This window comes from Saccopteryx leptura, chromosome 4 (assembly GCF_036850995.1).
Source record: "Saccopteryx leptura isolate mSacLep1 chromosome 4, mSacLep1_pri_phased_curated, whole genome shotgun sequence".
NCBI lineage: Eukaryota > Metazoa > Chordata > Mammalia > Chiroptera > Emballonuridae > Saccopteryx > Saccopteryx leptura.
In genome coordinates, this window is record NC_089506.1 from 215,213,679 (window position 1) to 215,235,190 (window position 21,512).

General features: G+C 53.5%; 2 protein-coding genes across 5 annotated transcripts; both read right to left on the reverse strand.

Annotated features, from left to right (window-relative positions):
* Positions 1–4,485: 4,485 nt before the first annotated feature.
* DECR2 (2,4-dienoyl-CoA reductase 2) lies at positions 4,486–15,668 on the reverse strand. 2 transcript variants are annotated; one of them, XM_066383050.1, is made up of 9 exons: positions 15,466–15,665; positions 10,871–10,939; positions 9,321–9,372; positions 7,800–7,935; positions 7,403–7,527; positions 7,225–7,318; positions 6,929–7,033; positions 6,261–6,469; positions 4,486–5,083 (listed from the first exon to the last, which is right to left on the reverse strand). In XM_066383050.1, exons 1-8 carry the CDS (start codon positions 15,543–15,545, stop codon positions 6,261–6,263), a joined length of 870 nt encoding a protein of 289 aa, XP_066239147.1. In that variant the 5' UTR covers positions 15,546–15,665; the 3' UTR covers positions 4,486–5,083. The 2 variants fall into 2 exon arrangements, with proteins under 2 accessions (XP_066239147.1, XP_066239148.1); XM_066383051.1 differs by lacking the exon at positions 4,486–5,083 and adding an exon at positions 5,091–5,175 and having other exon boundaries at positions 15,466–15,668.
* Positions 15,669–17,930: 2,262 nt separating this feature from the next.
* Positions 17,931–21,512, reverse strand: NME4 (NME/NM23 nucleoside diphosphate kinase 4). Of its 3 annotated transcripts, none has more exons than XM_066383054.1 (5): positions 21,320–21,510; positions 19,609–19,742; positions 19,237–19,338; positions 19,025–19,137; positions 17,931–18,436 (listed from the first exon to the last, which is right to left on the reverse strand). In XM_066383054.1, the coding sequence occupies exons 1-5, from the start codon at positions 21,408–21,410 to the stop codon at positions 18,391–18,393; spliced, it is 486 nt and encodes a 161-aa protein (XP_066239151.1). In that variant the 5' UTR covers positions 21,411–21,510; the 3' UTR covers positions 17,931–18,390. The 3 variants fall into 3 exon arrangements, with proteins under 3 accessions (XP_066239151.1, XP_066239149.1, XP_066239152.1); XM_066383052.1 differs by having other exon boundaries at positions 17,931–18,351; positions 21,320–21,505; XM_066383055.1 differs by lacking the exon at positions 19,237–19,338 and having other exon boundaries at positions 17,931–18,351; positions 21,320–21,512.

Consider the following 21,512-nt stretch of genomic DNA (forward strand, 5'->3'; position numbering starts at 1 on the left):
TCTATTCTGTTTCAATGATGTATGTCTGTTTTTATGCCAATATCATGTTGTTTTGATTGCTATGGCCTTGTAGTATAGTTTGATATCAGGTAGCGTGATTCCTCCAACTTTGTTCTTCTTTCTCAAGAATGCTGTGGCTATTCGAGGACTTTTGTGGCTCCATATAAAATTTTAGAATTATTTGTTCTAGTTCTGTGAAATATGCTATTGGTATTGTGATAGGAATTGCATTGAATTTATAGATTGCTTTGGGTGATATGGACATTTTACTAATGTTAATTCTTCCTGTCCATCAACATAGTATATGCTTCCACTTATTTGTATCTTCTTCAATTTCTTCTTCAGTGTCTTATAATTTTCCAAGTGCAGGTCTTTTACATTTTTGGTTAGGTTCATAGGTATTTTATTCTTTTTTTTTTTTTTAATTTTTAAAGCCTTTATTCATTTTTGGGGGGGGGGGAGAGAAAGGGGAGAGGAGCAGGAAGCATCACCTCCCATAGTGCCTTGACTGGGCAAGCCCAGGGTTTCGAACCGGTGACCTCGGCATTCCAGGTCACCACTTTATCCACTGTGCCACCACAGGCCAGGCAGTATTTTATTCTTTTTGAAGCAATTGTGAGCCCTGGCTGGTTGGCTCCATGGTAGAGCATCAGCCTGGAATGTGGATGTCCTAGGTTTGACTTCCCGTCAGGGCACACAGGAAAGGCAACCATCTGCTTCTCCATCCCTCCCATTTTTCTCTCTCTCTCCCCTACTCACAGACATGGCTTGCTTTGTTTGAGCATGTTGGCCTCGGGCGCTGAAGATGGCTCTGTAACCTTTACCTTAGGCACTAAAATAATGGCTTGGTTGCTGAGCAACAGAGCAATGGCCCCAGATGGACAGAGCATCACCTCCTAGTGGGCTTGCCGGGTGGATCCTGGTCAGGGTACATGTGGGAGTGTGTTCCTCTGCCTCCTCTCCTCTCACTAAAATTAAAAAAAAAAAAAAAAATTGTGAATGGGATTACTTTCTTAGTTTCCCTTATAGTTCATTATTGCTGTATAAAAATGCAACTTATTTCAGATATTTTATATCCTGCTACTTTGCTGAATTCATCTGTCAGTTCTAGTATTTTTTTCATGTGTGTGAACCTTTAGGGTTCTCTATATACAGTATCATATCATCTGTAAATAATGATAGTTTTACTTCTTCCTTTCCAATATGAACGTCTTTAATTTCTTCTTGTTGATTGCTATGGATAGGACTTCTAGTACTATGTTGAATAAGAATGCTCATAGCAGACATCCTTGACTTGTCCCTGATCTTAAGGGAAATGCTTGTAGTTTTTGCCCATTGAGTATGTTGGCTCTGGGTTTGTCATATATAACCTTTATTACATTTAGGTATGTTCCCTCTATTCCCACTTTGCTGGGAGCTTTTTGTGTTTTTTTAATCATAAATAGATGCTGGATTTTAACAAGTGCTTTTTCTGTATCTATTGATATGATCATGTGTTTTATCTTTCATTTTATGTGGTTTATCAAGTTTATTAATTTGCAGATATTGTACCATACAATTATTTTTAAGTGAGAGGAAGGAGACAGAGAGACAGACTCCTGCATGCACCCCAACTAGGATCCACTCAGCAAGCCCCCTACTAGTGATGCTCTGCCCATCAAGGGCCATTGCTCGGCAACTCAGCTAATTTTAGTGCCTGAGGTGGAAGCTCCATGGCACCTCCTCAGCACCCAGGGTCAACTCATTTGAACCAATTGAGCCATAGCTGTGGGAGGGAAAGAGAGAAGGGGTAAATGAGGGAAGAGAAGCAGATGGTTGCTTCTCCTGTGTGCTCTGACCAGGAATCAAACCCAGAACATCCATACACCAAGCCGATGCTCTATCCACTGAGCAATCTGGCCAGGGCTAAATGCATTTTAATATGTGCATCTGCTCCCTGAGATGAGAAAAGAGGCTGTAAGACAGTACCCCAAATGGTAGTCTTTTTGTGGTTGGCAGCCCTCTGCTTTGGCTTATGTTTTATGTATAGTTTTGAAAAGATGAAAGTCTACACCCTCAGCCTATCGTAGGAGCCGAGTTGGCAGTGCCTGTAAATCAGCTTCCCTGGATGAGGTTTCAGAAAACTCTGACTAGGGTCCACATATAAAAAATTATCCTTTCAACCCTGGCCAGATAGGATAGCTCTCTGTTGGTTGGAGCATCGTCCCAAAGCACAGAGGCTGCCTGTTCAATCCCGGGTCAGGGCACATACAAGAACATGTTCCTCTCTCTCTTCCTCGAATTAATAAAAAAAAATTATTTATTTTTAATTATCCTTTCAGAAAACATGGCATCTTCTAGGGGAATTTTAGAGATTAATGTGAAAGAGGAGAATTTCCAGAGTCCAAGTGTCACTGCTGGGACTTCTGTCACACCCTGTGCACCTGGCCCTCCTCACCAGCCTGTACCTGGGGCTCACCAGCCCCACCACCCAGCAAGTGATGCCTGCTGGGCATGCCTGTGACCCATGAGCCCACAGCAGCTATCCCATACCTGCAGGGTGACAGCCTGGGCGGTAGACTAAGCCAGAGACTGATTTCTCATAACCAAACAGATCATGGGACTTCTCAGACTCCTATATAATCCCCCTAAGCCTGACCAGATGGTGGCACAGTGGATAGAGCATCAGCCTAGGACACTGAGGACCCAGGTTCGAAACCCCGAGGTCACCGGCTTGAATGTGGGCTGGTCCAGCTTGAGCACAGGCTCACCAGCTTGAGCACGGAGTCACCAACTTGAGCGTGGGATCACAGACATGACCCCATGGTCACTGGCTTGAACCCAAAGGTTGTTGGCTGAAGCCCAAGGTTGCTGGCTTGAGCAAGGGGTCACTGGCTCAGACGGAGCTCCCCACCCCATCAGGGCACATATAAGAAAGCAATCAATAAACAGGTAAGGTGCCACAACTATGTATTGATAATCTCTCCTTCCTGTCAGTCTCTCTCTCTCTCTAAATACATACATACATACATACATAAAAACCCCACATACACCTGTGCGTATGCTATTGGTTCTGTTTCTCTGGAGAACCCTAATACAGTAGTAAAAGTCTTATCCCTAGGACCTGCTCCTCAACCTTCAAAAGCAGCAAAGCCTGGTCATTGCTGGTGGGACACTGTCTCCACTCAGGCCATCCTCCGGGGTCTGCTCCTTAGGGACAGAGAGCAGTCCCAAGCTCCCTGGCATACAGGGAGAGAGGTCTCAGGACTGCCTCTGCCTCTGCCTCTCACTGGCTGGGTCTCCCCAGGAACCGCCTTCACTGTTCCGTCCTGTCCTCCCAGCAGTCTCATAGGGCCCCATTCTGCCTTGCTGGTGAACTCGATGCCAACACATTCTGGTCTCCCTGACAAGGAGCACTTTTAAATAGCAAAAGGTGGCCTGACCTGTGGTGGCGCAGTGGATAAAGCGTCCACCTGGAAATGCTGAGGTCGCCGGTTCGAAACCCTGGGCTTGCCTGGTCAAGGCACATATGGGAGTTGATGCTTCCAGCTCCTCTCTCTCTCTCTCTCTCTCCTCTCTAAAATGATTTAAAAAAATAAAAATAAAAAAAAAATAGCAACCCTGGCCAATTGGCTCAGCGGTAGAGCGTCGGCCTGGCATGCAGGAGACCCGGGTTCGATTCCTAGCCAGGGCACATAGGAGAAGCACCCATTTGCTTCTCCACCTCCCCTCCTTCCTCTCTGTCTCTCTCTTCCCCTCCCGCAGCCAAGGTTCCATTGTCCCGCAGCCAAGGCTCCATTGGAGCAAAGATGGCCCAGGCGCTGGGGATGGCTCCTTGGCCTCTGCCCCAGGCGCTAGAGTGGCTCTGGTCGCAGCAGAGCGACGCCCCAGAGGGGCAGAGCATCGCCCCCTGGTGGGCAGAGCCTCGCCCCTGGTGGGCGTGCCGGGTGGATCCCGGTCGGGCGCATGCGGGAGTCTGTCTGACTGTCTCTCCCCGTTTCCAGCTTCAGAAAAATACAAAAAAAAGAAAAATAGCAAAAGGTGCCCCATTTGCCAGGTGTCCTCCTGGCTTGGATGGTCCTGGAGTTTCCCTGCCTCTCCCTTGCACCTGCAGAGAAGTGGTCTCTTTTCACAGAATGAAGGGACTGGAACAAGGGACAGTGAGCATGGTCACCGGAGGCAGAGGGTTCACGTTCAGCACTCTCATGGCAGAGGGAGCCGACCAGGTGCAAATAGGACTCTACAGGGCTAAGACCGCCCCCTTGGGGGACTGGCCTGTCTGAACCGGTCCCCTCCCGCCAGGGGAGCACACAGCCTCTGTCTGGGGTGGGGGGAGATCCACATGCCTGAGAGAGAACTGGGCTTCGGGCATTAGGTAGGAAACGTTTTTTAAACTCTTCACAGGAAAAACAGAGGAAGGAAACACACCCCTACCTCTAATGACCACACCACCAGTGATTCTTTTAAAGTATCTTCCTTTTCCTTCTAAAAACATTTGCGAAGTCCAATGAATAGAAATTTTTATAGTGAAAAGATCATTTTTTTAAGGAAATGCATTTTTTGGGCAACCTCTAGGACCTGTGCTTATACAAATGGGTGGTACTAACAAGGGGTGGAACCATGTGTGCTTAGCCAGAGGGCCAACCCACAGCTTGAGGGCCTCCAACGTGGAACGCTGGGACACCCACTGGACAGAGGCAGGAAGAGGCAGCCAGGCTGGGGCTAGGCAGAGCAGGCAAGTGGGATAACCACTAGCCCTAGGACAGAGGGTGAGGGTCATACCCTAGCAATTTGTCTGCATCCCTACTCCAGAGGAGGCTCTGGAATGCCAACTGCCCCAGGAGACATCTGTGTGGTGTGGGCCGAGTCAGCAGGCTGGCCAGACCACCTGGCCACTCCTCCCATGCATAGGAGAACGGGCCATGCGAAGGGAATGTGGACCCGGCGCGGATCCCAGAGAAAGGGTCGGTCTCTGCTTCAGCTGCTTTGCTGGGGTGGCTGGTTTGGAGTTCTCAGCTGGGTGAGACAGGTCCCCGAATCCAAGGCTGGGCTGTGGACCAGCCTCCCCTTCAGAATGACTTCTTCGGCTCAGCTTGTCCAGCTCCTGTCAGAAATGCCAGCGTGGTCACCCGAGGCACAGGGTTCACATTCAGCACTCTCAGGGCAGAGGGAGCCGACCAGGTGCAAACAGGAACTCTACAGAAATGCCAGCAGATGCCAAGGTCAGAGAGGACAGAGGGCACCAGGGCCCGTCTCCTACACAGTCTAGGCGGCTGTATCTGCCACCTGGGAAGCACCCACAAGTGGCCAGGAGAGGCAACAGACAGCCAAGCTTTGGTATCCCTCGGGGGCAAACACCAGAAGTCCCCTCTGCCCTCTTCCAGAACGCCCCTAGATGAGTGGCCCTCACCTCAGTGACTGGTTTACCAGCCTAGGCTTCCTCCACGGCCACCCCCCGCCCCGCTGCCTGGTCACTCACGGACACTCAGAACATGTCTGATGGCACCCAAACCACAAGGGGCTTCTCAGCATCACCTGTGCCCACAAACTATGCCCACCAACCCACCTCCTGGGATGACGGTGAGCAGAATGGGTCATCACAGAAACCTTCTCCAAACTTGGCTTTACAGTGTGACTGAACCGTGAACTCCTGGGGTGTCCTTTCACTATGCCCGCCCCCTCAGAAGGGACAGGAGACAGCCCAAGTCCTGGAACGTTTTACCACCACCCTGTGATGGGGACCCAGGAGGTTCGGAGGGCAGAGGGGTTCAGAGGCGCAAGCAGGGCCTCAGCCTTCCTCAGAGGAAGCTGCTGCTCAGAGAACCAGGATGAGTAAGCCTCATGGGCTAGCCACGTGAGGGACTGGGGGTAAGGAAGGAAAAGCAGAGAACAACGGCACCCTCCCCCTGCCCCCACGGGCTCAGCCAGCCCTCAGGCCTCCAGAGAGGGTCATCCAGGGGAGCTTCCAAAGAGAAAGGGGGTTCCAGTCAAGCCCATCTAGGTTTGCAGGGGGACTTGAGGCCTGGGGTACAGCTCCACTGGGCTAGGCCCTCTCCTGGCATCACCCAAGACGACCCCTCTGAGCCTTGCCCTAAATATGGCCGATCTGTTGAGATAGTGGAAGCCCAAAAGTGCCCAGGAACACATCTAGAAAGATACCCAAGAAATTGAGGGGAAATGCATCAGGGCCCATATACTGACCATCAGCCCACTGGGTAGAGATTCGGGGAGGGGGGCCATAGACACAAATAACCCCTCAGAAGGTAGGAGTAGCACCTCACCTAGAGTTTAGCAGAGAAGGATGCAAAATCCGCCAGCAACTTGATGTCATTAGGAAACGTCAGCCACGCCCCACCGTCAACAACCAGCAAGGCCCCAGTCACAAAGGACGCCAAAGGGCTGGCCAGGTAGAGCACACTGTGGGCGATCTCCGTCTTGTTCCCCAGCCTCTGCAGGGGGCTGGTCAGGATCTTACCGGCCTGGGGACCACCTAGGGGGTCAGTCCTGGTGAGCCCCATGACCCCAGGGCCCTCCACCCTCCCCTGCCCAGCTTTCCCTAAACCACAGCCAAGAATGCTGTGGGCACCACTGGCGTCTTGTAAGAACAGGCCAGGTACTGAGGAACACTGCCACACAACCAACGTAAGGCTTTTTGATAGACACCCTGCCACGGTGCTGGAGGTTCCAATGGGAGCCCCACTTTGTGTGTGTCTGACTCGCACATCAAGGCCAACAGCCCTGTGGTGTCTACCTCAAGGGAGCAGCTGCCCAAGGCTGGCTGACCCTTTGTCCATTGCAGTGGTACGCTAGCCACAAACGGCCTTCACCTGACTTGAGGACAGACTCTTTGCCAGCCCCAGAGAATCATGAAGACTTGGCACCTGTCCCAGCCAGGTGGGAGGGGAGCCCATGGAGGCACGGTGGGGCCTGGGCTCCCCAAGAGCCTTACCTAGCCGCCGGAACCCTTCTGTGCCACTGATAGGGCCAGGGGCAAGGCTGTTGACTCGGATGTTCTGGGGACCCCACTCCACAGCCAAGTGCCGCGTCATTGCATCTGCAGGGAAGGAAGGCGGGCATGAGGAAGAATGCAGGCTTGCCCCACCTTCTTGAGTGGCTTTGGTGGAAGTGGGGACTTGGGCCCAGGGATGGGCCTCTCCACTGCCCACTGAGACACTGCTGGCCTCCAGGGAGGCAGGAGAGGGACCCTAAGGAACACAGGTGAGCAGACCAGATGGGGCGCCATACCCACGGCCGCCTTGGCAGAGCCTGCATGCACTTGGAGCACCTGTCCCCGAGTACCCAGGGTAGCAGTGATGTTCACGATCACTCCTCCGTGGTCCTGTAACACATGGTGGTGGCGTGGAGGTGTTGTCAGTGAGTAGACCGGCAAAAGAAGGGAGGCCCCAGCCAAGAGCACACTCACCCGGAAGAACTTCTGGTAGAGCACATGAGACACATTGAATGTACCCAAGGTATCGATGTCTATCACGGTCTTGAAGGCATTGAAGGACAATGCACTGGCTGGGCACAGGAAGTTTCCAGCCGCACCTGCAGAATGGAAGGAGATTCAGAGAGTGCTGGAGCCTTGGGCAGTTAGAGCATACAGACTTCAGGGTAGTCCAAGCCGGACAGGGAAGGAGGCATCAGAGTGCCTCCAATTCTGATTCAGCCGAGTTCACCCTGTAATAACTTGGAAGGAACAGAGCTGGGCTGAGAGAGTAGCCTGGAGCCCGGGACAGAGGTTCTGGGGCCTCCAAGTAGGAAAGACTGGCAATGCTGACTCCTCTGAGACCCCCTGACCTCACTCAACAGTGACTCACAGTTTATAAGAATGTCGATTTTCCCAAACTCCTTCAGTGCCTGGTCCACAGCAGCCACGATGGCTGGGGGAGATCGAACATCCAGAGATAAAGGGAGGCACCGCTGGCCAGTGGCAGCAGATAGCTTTCTGGCAGCCTAGAAGCCAGACAGCAAGAGAGAAAAGAGGTGGGCAGCAGCATCGTGGCATCGGCCAGGAGGAAACGGCCCTCCGGGATCTGAGGAGGGTATGACCAGGTTCTGCTGGGAAGCCAGGGCTTGTTGTTGGACACCAGTCTTGTGAGGTACAGGTGGCAGGCACCCACCTAGGTCCATGACTCCTGTTGGACATGTCGAAGACACGCAACACCCTCTGCCCTGCCACCTGCCCTAGGTTCCTCCCTCCACATCACCTTCCAGGCCGCTGGTCAGGGGTCAACGGCAGATCTAGCTGTCTCCAGTCCCTGCCCAGACACCTACTGCGGCAGTGATGAGAATCTCCTCCCGGATGGGTGGGATTTGTGGACCACTGTTACAACCCGGGTGAGCTCAGAGATCTCTCTCTCTCTCTCTCTCTCTTTTTTTTTTGGTATTTTTTTTGAAATGAGAAGTGGGGAGGCAGAGAAACAGACTCCTGCATGCGCCCAACCAGGATCCACCTGGCATGCCCACTAGGGGGCGATGCTCCGCCCATCTGGGGCGTTGCTCTGTTGCAACCAGAGCCATTCCAGCGCCTGAGGCAGAGGCCACAGAGCCATCCTCAGCGCTAGGGCCAACTTTGCTCCAATGGAGCCTTGGCTGTGGGAGGGGAAGAGAGAGACAGAGAGGAAGGAGAGGGGGAGGGGTGGAGAAGCAGATGGGCACTTCTTCTGTGTGCCCTGGCCAGGAATCAAACCCGGGACTTCTACATGCTGGGCCGACGCTCTACTGCTGAGCGAACAGGCCAGGGCCTCTCTCTCTCTCTCTCTCTTTTTTTTAATTGATTTTAGAGAGAGAGGAATGAAGAAAGTGAAAAACAGAAACACTGATCTATTTCTGTATGTGCCCTGACCGAGGATTGAACCAGCAACTGCTGCCTCGGGACGATGCTCAAACCAAAAGAGCTATCCAGGCAAAGCTCAGAGATCCCTTGATGTCAGTACCAATCAACATGAGGGCCCTTCACAGGACCCCAAAGTTAGATTTTTTAAAAAGCCAGGGGTGTGCCCTGGCTGGATAGCTCGGTTGGTTAGAGCGTTGTCTGGACGCGCAGAGGTTGCTGGTTCGATCCCTGGTCAGGGAACATACAGGAACATATCTATATTCCTCTCTCTTTCACCCCTTCCCTTCCTCTCTCTCTAAAATCAATAATTAAAAAATTTTTCTTAATTAAAAAAAAAAGCCAGGGGTGCTCTGTAAGGCAACTTTCCCTGAAGTTCAATATTTGGAAGAGGGGCAGCAGCTTTTGATGTCAACATCCTCTGGGCCTCAGGCCCCCTCAGGCCCAGGCTTTGGGTCTCCACAGCCACCCATGGATGGGGTGGGCACAGGAGAGACCCCCTCACCATCGACACTCTCGGAAGGCTTCTGCTGGCGATGACCGTGTGGCAGCCGTGCCTGCAAAGCCAGAGGGCAGGAGTAAGGGTGGCAAGGTGCAAGGGACACAGCCAGTGGGGCTCCTGCCCAGAGCTCTAAGCAGAGCCGCTTCCCCCAAGACTCTTTCAGGTTGAACCACCAGCCCAGGACTGAAAGTACAGCTGCAGAGGACACAGGCTTCTGAGCAGGGCTGAGCCACTGTGGTGGGACTTCAGGTGGGTGCCACTGGTCTCAGTCCCAGGGGTTCTGGGATGGCCTCTCTGGCAATGGGATATGGCCCTTGCCTCAAAGGGACGCAGGCCCTGTGCCCAACACCGTGTGCACAGCACCAAAGAGCCGTGAGCACTGGGTGGGGACCCAGGCATCTGCATGGGGCCTGCTGGGTTCCCCTGGCATGGCCCCTTGTGCCCTTGTCCTCCTTCCCTGTGATGTTGGAGAGAAGGACAGAGAGCCTTCTGAGGTCAGGGTACCTGCCCTGCTTCGCCTCCTGACAAACTCAGCCTCACAGCGGTGGAAGTAACAACAGCAGCTATCACCTGTCGAGCAGGCCCTACCTACTCCTGAAAATGACCCCGACCATCTAGCCATGCTCTGCTCAGGGAAGCAACGTGCCCAAAGCCACCAGCTTGGAAAACAGGTTCATCTAGAACGAACGAGTCCCAAAATCTTATCCCATGGGACTCCCCTCTCTGGTATGAAAAGTGGGGATCCAAAATAAACTGAGAAGGATCCTAGGATATCAATGGGCTCTCTTTCCCCCTACCCCATCCTAACTCTGGGCCTCTCCCGGGTCGGGGTTGCTGACCTGGGCCTAAGGCCACAGGACTTGTGTCTCCAGAGACAGTGCTCTACATCCAACTGGGCCTCCAAGACTCTGGCTCAGGGAAGCCCCAGGGGGCTCTGCAATAGTTACCTCAACCTGGCCTGACCAGGCGGTGGTGCAGTGGATAGTGTTGGACTGGGGTGCGGAAGACCCAGGTTGGAGACCCTGAGGTCGCCAGCGTGAGCGCGGGCTCATCTGGTTTGAGCAAAGCTCACCAGCTTGGACCCAAGGTCACTGGCTTGAGCAAGGGGTCACTTGGTCTGCTGCAGCCCCCGGGTCAAGGCACATATGGGAAAGCAATCAATGAACAACTAAAGTGCCACAACGAAAAATTGATGCTTCTCATTTCTCTCCCTTCCTGTCTGTCTGTCCCTATCTGTCCCTCTCTCTGACTTTCTGTCTCTGTCAAAAATAAAAATAGTTACCTCAACCCGTTGGACCTTCCCTCTTTGTACAATGAGGGTGCCAGCCACAGTCTCCACTAACCTCTATGAGAGGACCCCGAAGTCCTGCCTCCCCTAGGACTGCACTGACCCCTTTCAGATGCTCTCAGATGGCTCCTTGCCTAGAGGGGTTCCCACACCTAGGAGCATCCTGCCCAAGAATCCCAGGATCCAGCAAGGACGTGCGGCGAGGTGTGAGAGTCAGTAGTGGGTGGAGGTGGGGTGATGGGCACAGAGCAAACAGGGTGCTCACCGCATAAAAATCTCAGCAATCCGGAACCCGATCCCAGAGCCACCACCTGTGATGAAGGCAACTTTATCCCTGAGGAAAGAAAACAAGAGGCTCTTTAAAAATATCCCTGTTGTGTCTGACCTGTGGCGGCACAGTGGATAAAGCATCGACCTGGAATGCTGAGATCGCTGGTTCAAAACCCTGGCCTTGCCTGATCTAGACACACGAGAAGCAACGAGTTGATCCCTCCTGCTCTTTCCCTGACTCTCTCTCTCTCTCTCTCTCTCATTCTAAAATCAATTAAAAAAAAAGTAAAACTATATATATACATATCCCTGTTGCCCTGGATACCTTGGGTGGTTAGACTATTGTCCCCATACATAGAGGTTGCGGATCCAATCCCTGGTCAGGGCACATACAAGAACAGATCGTTTTGTTTCTGTCTCTTTCTCTGCCTTCTTCTAAGATCAATCAATATTTTTTTTGTGTGTGTGTATTTTTCTTAAGTGAGAACTGGGGAGGCAGCAAGACAGACTCCCACATGCACCTGATAGGGATCCACCCAGCAAGCCCACTAGGGGGCGATGCTCTGCCCATCTGGGGGGTTGCTCTGTTGCAACTGGAGCCATTTTAGCGCCTGAGGCAAGGCCATGTAGCCATCCTCAGCGCCCAGGCCAACTTTGCTTGAACCATTCAAGCCATGGCTCCAGGAGGGGAAGAAGAAGGAAGGAAGGAAGGAAGGAAGGAAGGAAGGAAGGAAGGAAGGGAGGGAGGGAGGGAGGAAAGGGAAGGGAGGAAAGGGAAGGGAAGGGAAGGGAAGAGAAGGGAAGGGAAGGGAAGGGAAGGGAAGGGAAGAAAGAAAGAAAGAAAGGAAGGAAAGAAAGAAAGAGAGAGAGAGAGAGAGAGAAAGAAAGAAAGAAAGAAGGAAGGGAAGGAAGGAAGGAAGGAAGGAAGGAAGGAAGGAAGGAAGGAAGGAAGGAAGGAAGGAAGGAAGGAAGGAAGGAAGGAAGGAAGGAAGGAAGGAAGGAAGGAAGGAAGGAAGGAAGGAAGGAAGGAAGGAAGGAAGGAAGGAAGGAAGGAAGGAGAGGGAGAGAGGTGGAGAATCAGATGGTTGCTTCTCCTGTGTGCCCTGACCAGGAATCAAACCTGGGACACCCATATGCTGGGCCGATGCTCTACCACTAAGCCAACCAGCCAGGGCCTCAATAATTTTTTTTTTTTTGTATTTTTTCTGAAGCTGGAAACGGGGAGGCAGTCAGACAGACTCCCGCATGCGCCCGACCGGGATACACCAGGCACGCCCACCAGGGGGTGATGCTCTGCCCATCCGGGTCATCGCTCTGTTGCGACCAGAGCCACTCTAGCACCTGAGGCAGAGGCCACAGAGCCATCCTCAGTGCCCGGGCCATCATTTGCTCCAATGGAGCCTTGGCTGCGGGAGGGGAGGAGAGAGACAGAGAGGAAGGAGAGGGGGAGGGGTGGAGAAGCAGATGGGCGCTTCTCCTGTGTGCCCTGGGAATCGAACCCGGGACTCCTGCACGCCAGGCCGCCGCTCTACCACTGAGTCAACCAGCCAGGGCCTGTTTTTAAAGAAACATTTTATGTTCAGCAAGAGAGAAAGAGGCCAGGGATAATAATTAAAAAAACAACAACCCCTGTCGCTGGCCCTGGACAGTTAGCTCAGTTGGTTGAGTGTCATCCTGAGACAAGGTTGCAGGTTCAATCCCAGGTCAGGGCACACACAGGAAGCAACTAAAAAAAAAAAAATGCATGACTGAGTAGAACAACAAATGCTTCCCTTCCTCCTTCCCTCTCTCTCCATCCCTTTCTCTGTCTTTCTAAAAAACAAAAATCAACAAAAATTAAGCCCTGGCCAGATAGTTCAGTTGGTTAGTATCCTCCCAGAACATGGAGGTTGCTGGCTCAATTTCCCAGTCAGGGCACATACAGGAGCAGCTTGATGTCCTTGTCTCTTGTCTCTCTCTCTCCCGGCCTCTCTCAAAAAAAAAAAAAAAAAGAAGAAGAAGAAGAAGAAGAAGAAAAGGAAAAAATCCCTGTTGCCTGACTGGTGATGGAACAGTGGATCGAGTGTCAACACAGAAAGGTGCAGTCCCCGGTTCAAAACCCCGAGGTCACTGGCTTGAATGCAGGATCATCACCATGATACCAAAGGTTGCTGGCTTGAAGCCCAAGGTCACTGGCTTGAGACTTCGGGTCAAGATATATACAAGAAGCAATCAATGAACAACTAAAGTGAAGCAACTATGAGTTGATGCTTCTCATTCTTCTCCCTCTCTCTCTAAAAAACTACTAATAGGCCTTGGTCGGTTTGCTCAATGGTAGTGTTGCCCTGGCATGCAGATGATCTGGGTTCAATCCCCAGTCAGGGCACACATGAGAAGCGATTATTTGCTTCTCTTTACCTCCCTCTCCCACTTCTCTTCCTCTTACCCTCCCACAGCCAGTGATTCAATTGGCTCAAGGGTAGGCCCTGGGCACCGAGGACAGCTCCACTGATTCCAACATCAGCCGCAGGTGGGGGTTGTTGGGTCAATCCCGGTCAGGGTACATGTGGGAGTCTGTCTCTCTATCTCCCCTCCTCTCACTTAAAAAAAAATAAATAAATAAATAAAATGAAATTTAAAGAATGTAAAATCCCTGTTGCCTAGCCTGTGGTGGTACAGCGGATAAAGCAGCCACCTGGAATGCTGAGGGGGCAGGTTCGAAACCCTGGGCTTTCCAGGTCAAGACACATACGAGCCTGACTTGTGGAGGCGCAGTGGATAAAGCGTCTACCTGGAATGCTGAGATCGCCGGTTCGAAACCCTGGGCTTGCCCAGTCAAGGCACATATGGGAGTTGATGCTTCCTGTTCCTCCCCCTCCTCTCTCTCCCCCCTTCTCTAAAATAAATAAATAAAATCTTTAAAAAAAAAAAAAGCCCTGGCCGGTTGGCTCAGCGGTAGAGCGTCGACCTAGCGTGCAGAGGACCCGGGTTCGATTCCCGGCCAGGGCACACAGGAGAAGCGCTCATTTGCTTCTCCACCCCTCCGCCGCGCTTTCCTCTCTGTCTCTCCCTTCCCCTCCCGCAGCCAAGGCTCCATTGGAGCAAAGATGGCCCGGGCGCTGGGGATGGCTCTGTGGCCTCTGCCTCAGGCGCTAGAGTGGCTCTGGTCGCAACATGGCGACGCCCAGGATGGGCAGAGCATCGCCCCCTGGTGGGAAGAGCATCGCCCCTGGTGGGCGTGCCGGGTGGATCCCGGTCGGGCGCATGCGGGAGTCTGTCTGATTGTCTCTCCCTGTTTCCAGCTTCAGAAAAATGAAAAGAAAAAAAAAAAAAAAAAAAGACATACGAGAAGCAGTCAATGAACAACTAAAGTGAAACTACTATGAGTTGATACTTGTGGAGCCCCCACCCTCTTCTTTTCTCTGTAAAAATCAATAAAATAAAATCTTTATTTTTATTTTTTATAATTTATTTTAGTGAGAGAAAGGGAGGTATAGAGACAGACTCTTGCATGCGCCCTGCCAGAATCCACCCAGCAAGCCCACTAGGAGGCAATGTTCTGTCCATATAGGGCCACTGTTCCATTGCAACCGGAGCCATTTTTTTAGTGCCCTAGGCCAACTCACTTGAGCCAGTCGAGCCATGACAGCAGGAGTGAAAGAGAGAGAGAGAAGGGGGAGGGGTGGAGAAGCAGATGGTCGTTTCTCCTGTGTGCCCTAACCAGGAATTGAACCCTGGACATCCACACGCCAGGCCAACACTCTACCACTGAGCCAATCGGCCAGGGCCCAATAAAATAAAATCTTAAAAAAAAAAATCCGCCTGACTGGGTGGTGGCACAGTGGATAGAGCGTTGGACTGGGATGCGGAGGACCCAGGTTTGAGACCCCAAGGTCGCCAGCTTGAGCGCGGGCTCATTTGGTTTGAGCAAGGCTCACCAGCTTGAGCCCAAGGTCTCTGGCTCGAGCAAGGGTTTACTTGGTCTGTTGAAGGCCTGCGGTCAAGGCACATATGAGAAAGCAATCAATGAACAACTAAGGTGCCACAACGAAAAACTAATGATTGATGCTTCTCATCTCTCTCCCTTCCTGTCTGTCTGTCCCTATCTATCCCTCTTTCTCCCTCTCTGTCTCTGAAAAAAAATTAAAAATTAAAAAAAAAAAATCCCCGTTAACTGGGAAGTGGGGGAAGGCTGTAGATCTGGGAGGACTTTGGCCAGTATGAACTGGGCACCTCTATCAAATTTAGACTGTTGACAAGAAACATGGATGATTTTTGTTGGAAAATAAAATGCTGAAGGTTTTCTAGGTCTTCAGGAAATCCTATTTCAGCCTAAAATGATCTACTCATAAAGTTGTCATGTAAGTGAATACTGTTTTCAAAACATACGAGCCGTCCTCCACCAGCCCCTCACTCCCACCCTCCCAGAATTACCAACAGAAATAGCCACCATGTCTGGCCAAGACAAACAAAACGTGCTCTCAATAGCGCAAAGGTCAAAATACCGGAGCCCATGGACGCCCCGAACCACAGGTCCCATTCCAGAGGTACCTCCAGTCCCCGGCCCCGCTCCCCAGGCGTCCCAAAGGCAGGCCTGGACTCGACCCTCACCGGAGCAGGTCGGGGCAAAAGAGGTGGCGATACTCAGGGAGACAGTCGTCCTCGCTGACATCGGGAGGCGGCTGGGCCATGGCGCTCGGTACGGATCAGCGGTAGCGAGGACAGCAAGAATCTGCTGCAGAACAGAGCACCAGCCTCTGCCACCAGGACAAGCGGCGCACTGGTAACGTCACCTTTGGGCACCCGCTGGGCACAGGGACACGAAGGCCCCGCCCATCGCCGCCACCCCTCCCACAAAGGCCCTTGCTCCTCCCAGAGCCACCGCCCACCCCGCTAGCCCCACCCACAGTTGCCTCCCAGCTTGTTCCAGGACTTCTCGCCCCTGCAGCCCGCACCTCCTGCTTGGACTTGGGGAAGGCTGGTCTGTCCCAGATCCGTGGCGGGCGCAAGCGCAGTGCTGCAGGCGGATGGATATCCGTGGCTGAGGCCAGAGGAGCTGGCCTCCAAACTGTCTAAAAGACTAAGACCTTTTCACGAGTTTGGGTGTCAGTACCGAGGTCGGAGTCAACTGGACACAGCGGATACTCGGTTCTCCGGTTAAGGTCAGGCTCGCGGGCAGGCCCACGGCCCCTTACCTTCCCACACGGCCACTGGCCCAGCTGTGCATTTAAAACACTGGTTGGGAGGTGCTCATCATTTAAATGCCCTTGCCTCCCAGACAGCTCCCTTCCGTGTTGCATAACCATCAGGAAGAAGAGAGGAGACTCCGGGGCAGGAAAGCCACGGAAAAAGAGAAAGGACTTTCCAGCTCCAGTGCCATTCCCAAAATGACCCGTTCTGAGGGTGATAAATGTCAGGGCAAGAATCAGGCCATCCGTCATCAAGAAGGCAAAATGAATAAAACAAGGACCAAGTCAGCCTCAGCAGATGTAATTAATGATGTGCAGTGTCCAGTACCTGTCTCAACTGAGTAGGGACCCCTGGGGACTAGGGGTGAGGGGTGAGACGTATGGTGTCAATATGAACTCAATATAAAATCAAGTGTACACCACGCAGCAGCGGCTACATAAAGCCCTGAAGGTATTCTCAGCCACCACTTCTCCAGCCAGCTCTTCCTGCCACCCTCCAGTCCTGCCCAAGGCAGGCAGCTCCCCCAGAAGAATGACCCAGTTGGGGCTGGGACAGCACCAGCTTCAGGGCTCAGCTTGGATTCCCCCAGATTTCAGGTTGGAGGTCACTGGACCTCTGCTTGAGTCTTACTTTGAACAGTTGTTGATCCCCTACTGGTGTGTGGGTTGGTAAAGTGCATTTCTGATGGATCAGCAGCCATCTGAGGGCAGTGCAAATCCATGGCAGGAGTGGGGGCTGGCTTGCTTGAAGCCCAGCCCAGGAACCTTTGAACCAGCCCAGGCCTTCTTTTTACAACTGATGCTGATAACAGGCAGTTGGGCCAGGATGTAAACAATTTGGAGGAGCTGTGGCGCCACTGCCATCCACATAGGAAGGAAGATTACCTTGTACCTATGAGAGGGAGCGGAGTCAGCTGCTTTTTCCAAGACCCTGAGGAGCCTGTATAAACCCTGCTCCATCCCTCCCTCGGGGCCGACACAGCTTAGTCTGTCTCAGGAGCCTGCACCCAGGCATTTTAAATAAACTTTCCTTTTGGAACATACCAGCCTTGTGTTTTCAGTTCGGCTCTCCCCAGTGCCCACCCGTAGACCCGGGAAGGGGTTTAGCCTGTCAGCTATCTTATACTGGATAAGGCCGTCCTGCTGAGTTCTCTCCAGGCCTGTCCTAGTCAGGGGTTTACAGTGACCTGCCAGCTGCCAAGAGAAGCTAAAAGGAGGCTTTCCCCTTCCCCACGGCTGCCTTCCATTCGGTACAGGGCTTTAGCCTGTCAGCTCTCCCATATGGGATAAGGCAGTCCAGCTCGCGTTCTCTCCAGGTCTGATCTAGTCGAGGGGGTGTACACCGACCTGCTAGTTGCCAAGGGAGACTGAAAATAGGCTTTACCCCTCCCCGGTGGAGTGGCTCCCAGTTTCAACCTTTTTTTTTTTTTTTTTTTTTGGTATTTTTCTGAAGTTGGAAACAGGGAGGCAGTCAGACAGACTCCTGCATGCGCCCAACCAGGATCCACCCGGTATGCCCACCAGGGGGCGATGCTCTGCCCATCTGGGGCGTTGCTCTATTGCAACCTAAGCCATTCTAGAGCCTGAGGCAGAGGCCATAGAGCCACCCCCAGCGCCCTGGCCAACTCTGCTCCAATGGAGCTAGCTGCAAGAGGGGAAGAGAGAGACAGAGAGGAAGGAGAGGGGGAGGGGTAGAGAAGCAGATGGGCGCTTCTCCTGTGTGCCCTGGCCGGGAATCGAACCCGGGACTCCTGCACGCCAGGCCAACGCTCCACCACTGACCCAACCGGCCAGGGCTAGTTTCAACCTTTTAATCTCTACTCTCAAACTGCTTACAATTTTGCATAAAGGCCTCATTAGTACCTAGTAATAAATGCTCCATCCCCGTACACAGCATAAATTTTAATGTCTCCCCTTTGGGGGAGGGAGGTTAAAATACCCACTTTTGGAGACACCCCAAAGGTGGTCTGGCATTTTGGTACAGAAAGGATTCAGTCCAATCTCTTGCTGGCATAGGATACCAAAAGGCACATAAAGTTGGTTCAGCTACTCTAGGTTGGGGAAGAGGGTAACAGGAAGATGGTCTAGGACAGATAGGCAGAGCACAGGGGTGGCCTCAAGTTCTTGTGGACAGAGGTAGTTGGTCCTGGGAGGATGCTGGGGCAGCCGAGGGCAGCCTGAGGCTCAGGCTGGGTAGAGGCTGCTGCGGTGGCCTTCGTCTGCCCAGTCCACCAGCTCATCGCTCTGGAACCACAGCTGGATCTCCCTCTGGGCCCCCTCCACGGAGTCACTGGCGTGGATGATGTTCCTGTGCCAGGTGACAGGTAGCAGAGGTAAGGCACAGGCTTCAACATGCATCGTGGGGGTCCTGGGAACGGTTTGCTGATTCCCTACTGTCCAGAGGAGCAAGCCAGGTGATCATGCAGAAGGGAAAGGAAGAAGAGGGGAGCTAGGAAACTGGGTTCCAGCCTGGCCTTCACATCTTAACCCACAGCTCACGGACCAGCCCAGATGGTTACTGGGAGCCTCAGTATCCCACCAGTCCTCCCTGGAGAGGAGCTAGGAAACTGGGTTCCAGCCTGGCCTCCACATCTTAACCCACACCTCACGGACCAGCCCAGATGGTTACTGGGAGCCTCAGTATCCCACCAGTCCTCCCTGGAGAGGAGCTAGGAAACTGGGTTCCAGCCTGGCCTCCACATCTTAACCCACACCTCACAGACCAGCCCAGATGGTTACTGGGCGCCTCAGTATCCCACCAGTCAGTCCTCCCTGGAGGTGTCTGGCAAGACAGAGTCAGATAACAGACAATGATGGCAGAATACATACGCAACACACAGGGAATGCTTTATCTCCCTGAGACCAGCAAACAATAAAGTGTGACGCCCCACCATCCAGTCTCTTCTGGCTTTACTTTTGCCCAGCAAGAAAACGTGCTCAAGAAAACGCGCCTGTGGCTGAATGTGCCAGGGCCCCTGTACCTGCTGATGTGGAAGCTGAAGTCTCCTCGAATGGTGCCGGGGGCAGCCTCAGCTGAGTCAGTGTGTCCTATCATGACCCTTGAGATACAGACCACATTAGGGCCTTCCCAGACCTGCAGCACAGAGATAAAGGTCGGGAGAAGTGGGGATCACCAAGGGCTCAGCAGCTTGGGCTCAGTCCAGGGCCCTCCACCCCTTCCACTAGGCCATACCATGGCCACCACGGGGCCAGAGCTCATGTAGCTGATGAGGGCTGGGTAGAAGGGCTTCCTCTGAAGGTCGTGGTAGTGCTCCGCAAGGACACTCTCTGGCGCCTGGGTGGCATTGGGGGAAGGAGTGAGAGGAGCCCCTGGAGAGGCAACCCCACTGTGCACTGCAGCAATGACTTTGCAGATAACACCTACATGGGCTAGCATGCCAAGCACAGCAGTGCAGGGCAGATACCACCTCTCCGCCCCTCCCCTTCTTCTTCCAACAGGACACTCCTGAAGCAGAGCTGACACGAAGGGCCAAGGTGCTGAGATCAGTGAGAAGCCCTCCCCCTAGTGCCCCGAGGGACACCCACAGGCCGAGAGCCCTGGTACCTGAAGCATCTTCATCCCCACCAGCTTGAAGCCCCTCCTCTCAAAACGCCGGATCACATCCCCAACAAGCCGCCGTTGCACCCCATCAGGCTTCACAGCCACCAGGGTTCGCTCCCGGGTCCAGGAGGGCCCTCCTTTAGAAGAGGAGGGGTCAGGGATGCTGTCTCACCCTTTCGCATCTCCCAACGTGCCAGGACCCAGCTGCCATCTGGGCTTCAGTGTCTGCCTCCACCAGAGTAGCGCTGGAGGAGAGCAGTGCAGTGCCCACAGCCAGGAACTGCCTGGCATGGTGCTGCCTGCCAGGAACAGCTAGGGCACTGGGTTTCTGGGGTCTTCCAACCTTTCAGAGGGGCCACGGCTCCTTCTAGGCAGTAGCAGAAGCTGCCCATGATAGAGCTGGTGTGCCCTGAGAAGGCATCTTAGAGAGCCGGGAGGCCCGGGGAGGCAGAGATGCCGCCCCGGAAAGGAAGCACGACTCTTGGCCTCACTTTTGACTCCTGTCCTTGGGGGTGATGGCACAAACACTGTCTGAACCCCCACCTGCCGCATCACCAGGGACCCAGTGTCCACCTTCAGGACCTAAGATGAAGAGCAGGGAACCAGAGAGAAATGCAGTATGCTCTCCCCACCAGGTAGGCCATGAACACCAGGACAAAAGGGACCTGGGGAATGAGAAGGAAGGTAGAGGGGTTTCTGTCTGCAGGTGAGGGAACCTGCAGGGCTTCTCTTACACCTTACTGGCTAGGCAGGAATTCTGTGCGGCTGTGGGTTTCAAGGCAAAGAGCTTCCAGACCCAAGGAGAGCACAGCCAACCCCAACGCAGCCAAGAAGACGGGAGGCTGTATCACCCCCCTAGAGCCCCATGTCACTTCTAGAATACATAAACCCTCAATATTGGGTCCGGGTAAAATCTGCTTTTGAGAAGAGCCCAGAAGCTGGATATCCAGCAAAGTCCTTCAAAGACAGAACTGGTGGAGAAATGAGAGCAGGGTTGGGGGCATCCCATGGCCTGCATCCCTTGGGGAATCTGCAGTTACCATTTCTCATCCCCAGGAGGAAAATTAACCAAAACCTGTGCTGTGAATGGCCTCCACATCCTTCAGAACCGAATGAGGCCCCCTGCCTTGTTTGTTTTCCCCAAACCCAGTGCCTGGGACCTCCTGTCCAGCCTGGCCTTGGATGACAGCAGTTCACTCTTCGCAGCATTTGGAACATGATGACATTTGGCTCTCAGCAAGAGTGGAGGACCAGTTACAGATACGGGCCCCCAAACCCCAAACCCGTACGGGCCAAGCAGATCTTGGGCCTGCAGAAAACGCCCCAAGGACAGCAGTTCGTAGGAGGAGTTTTTATCTGCAGAGAAGGACTTCCCCCTCTGGAGCCCCAGGTCCACAGGGACCCACATCACCACCCACTAGGCCTCTGGTTTCCTTCTATTCCGGAGTCCTGGGGTCCCTCTGCCCTGAGACAACCTGGGTAGGTGGGCGACAGGCGTGGGGGGTTGGAGGGCAATGGGGAGGTGCAGGACCCCGGTTCGGCCTCGCCAGGAACCCGAAGCGCTGGCCGCTCCAGCCTTCGCCTTCCCGAACAGCCGCATCGCCCCCTCCTCCAACTCGCGGGGGTCTGCGCCCCAGCCCCTGAACTGCCCCTTACGCACGTGCGCCAATCAAGGCTGGGAGGTGCCTCCCGCCGAACCCCTCCTACGACTCACCCGAGCTGGCGCGCACCGGCAGGCTGGGGACCCGGGCCTGCGGGCCGCACAACAGCCCCCGCAAAACGGCGCGCCCTAAAAGGCCGCTCATGGCGCCCGACCCGCGGGCGCTGGCAAAACCCTCGAGGAGCGAGCCGGACTATACAGCTCCGCGGGAGGGAAGAAAGGGAGGAGGGGCAGAGGGGCTGAGAGG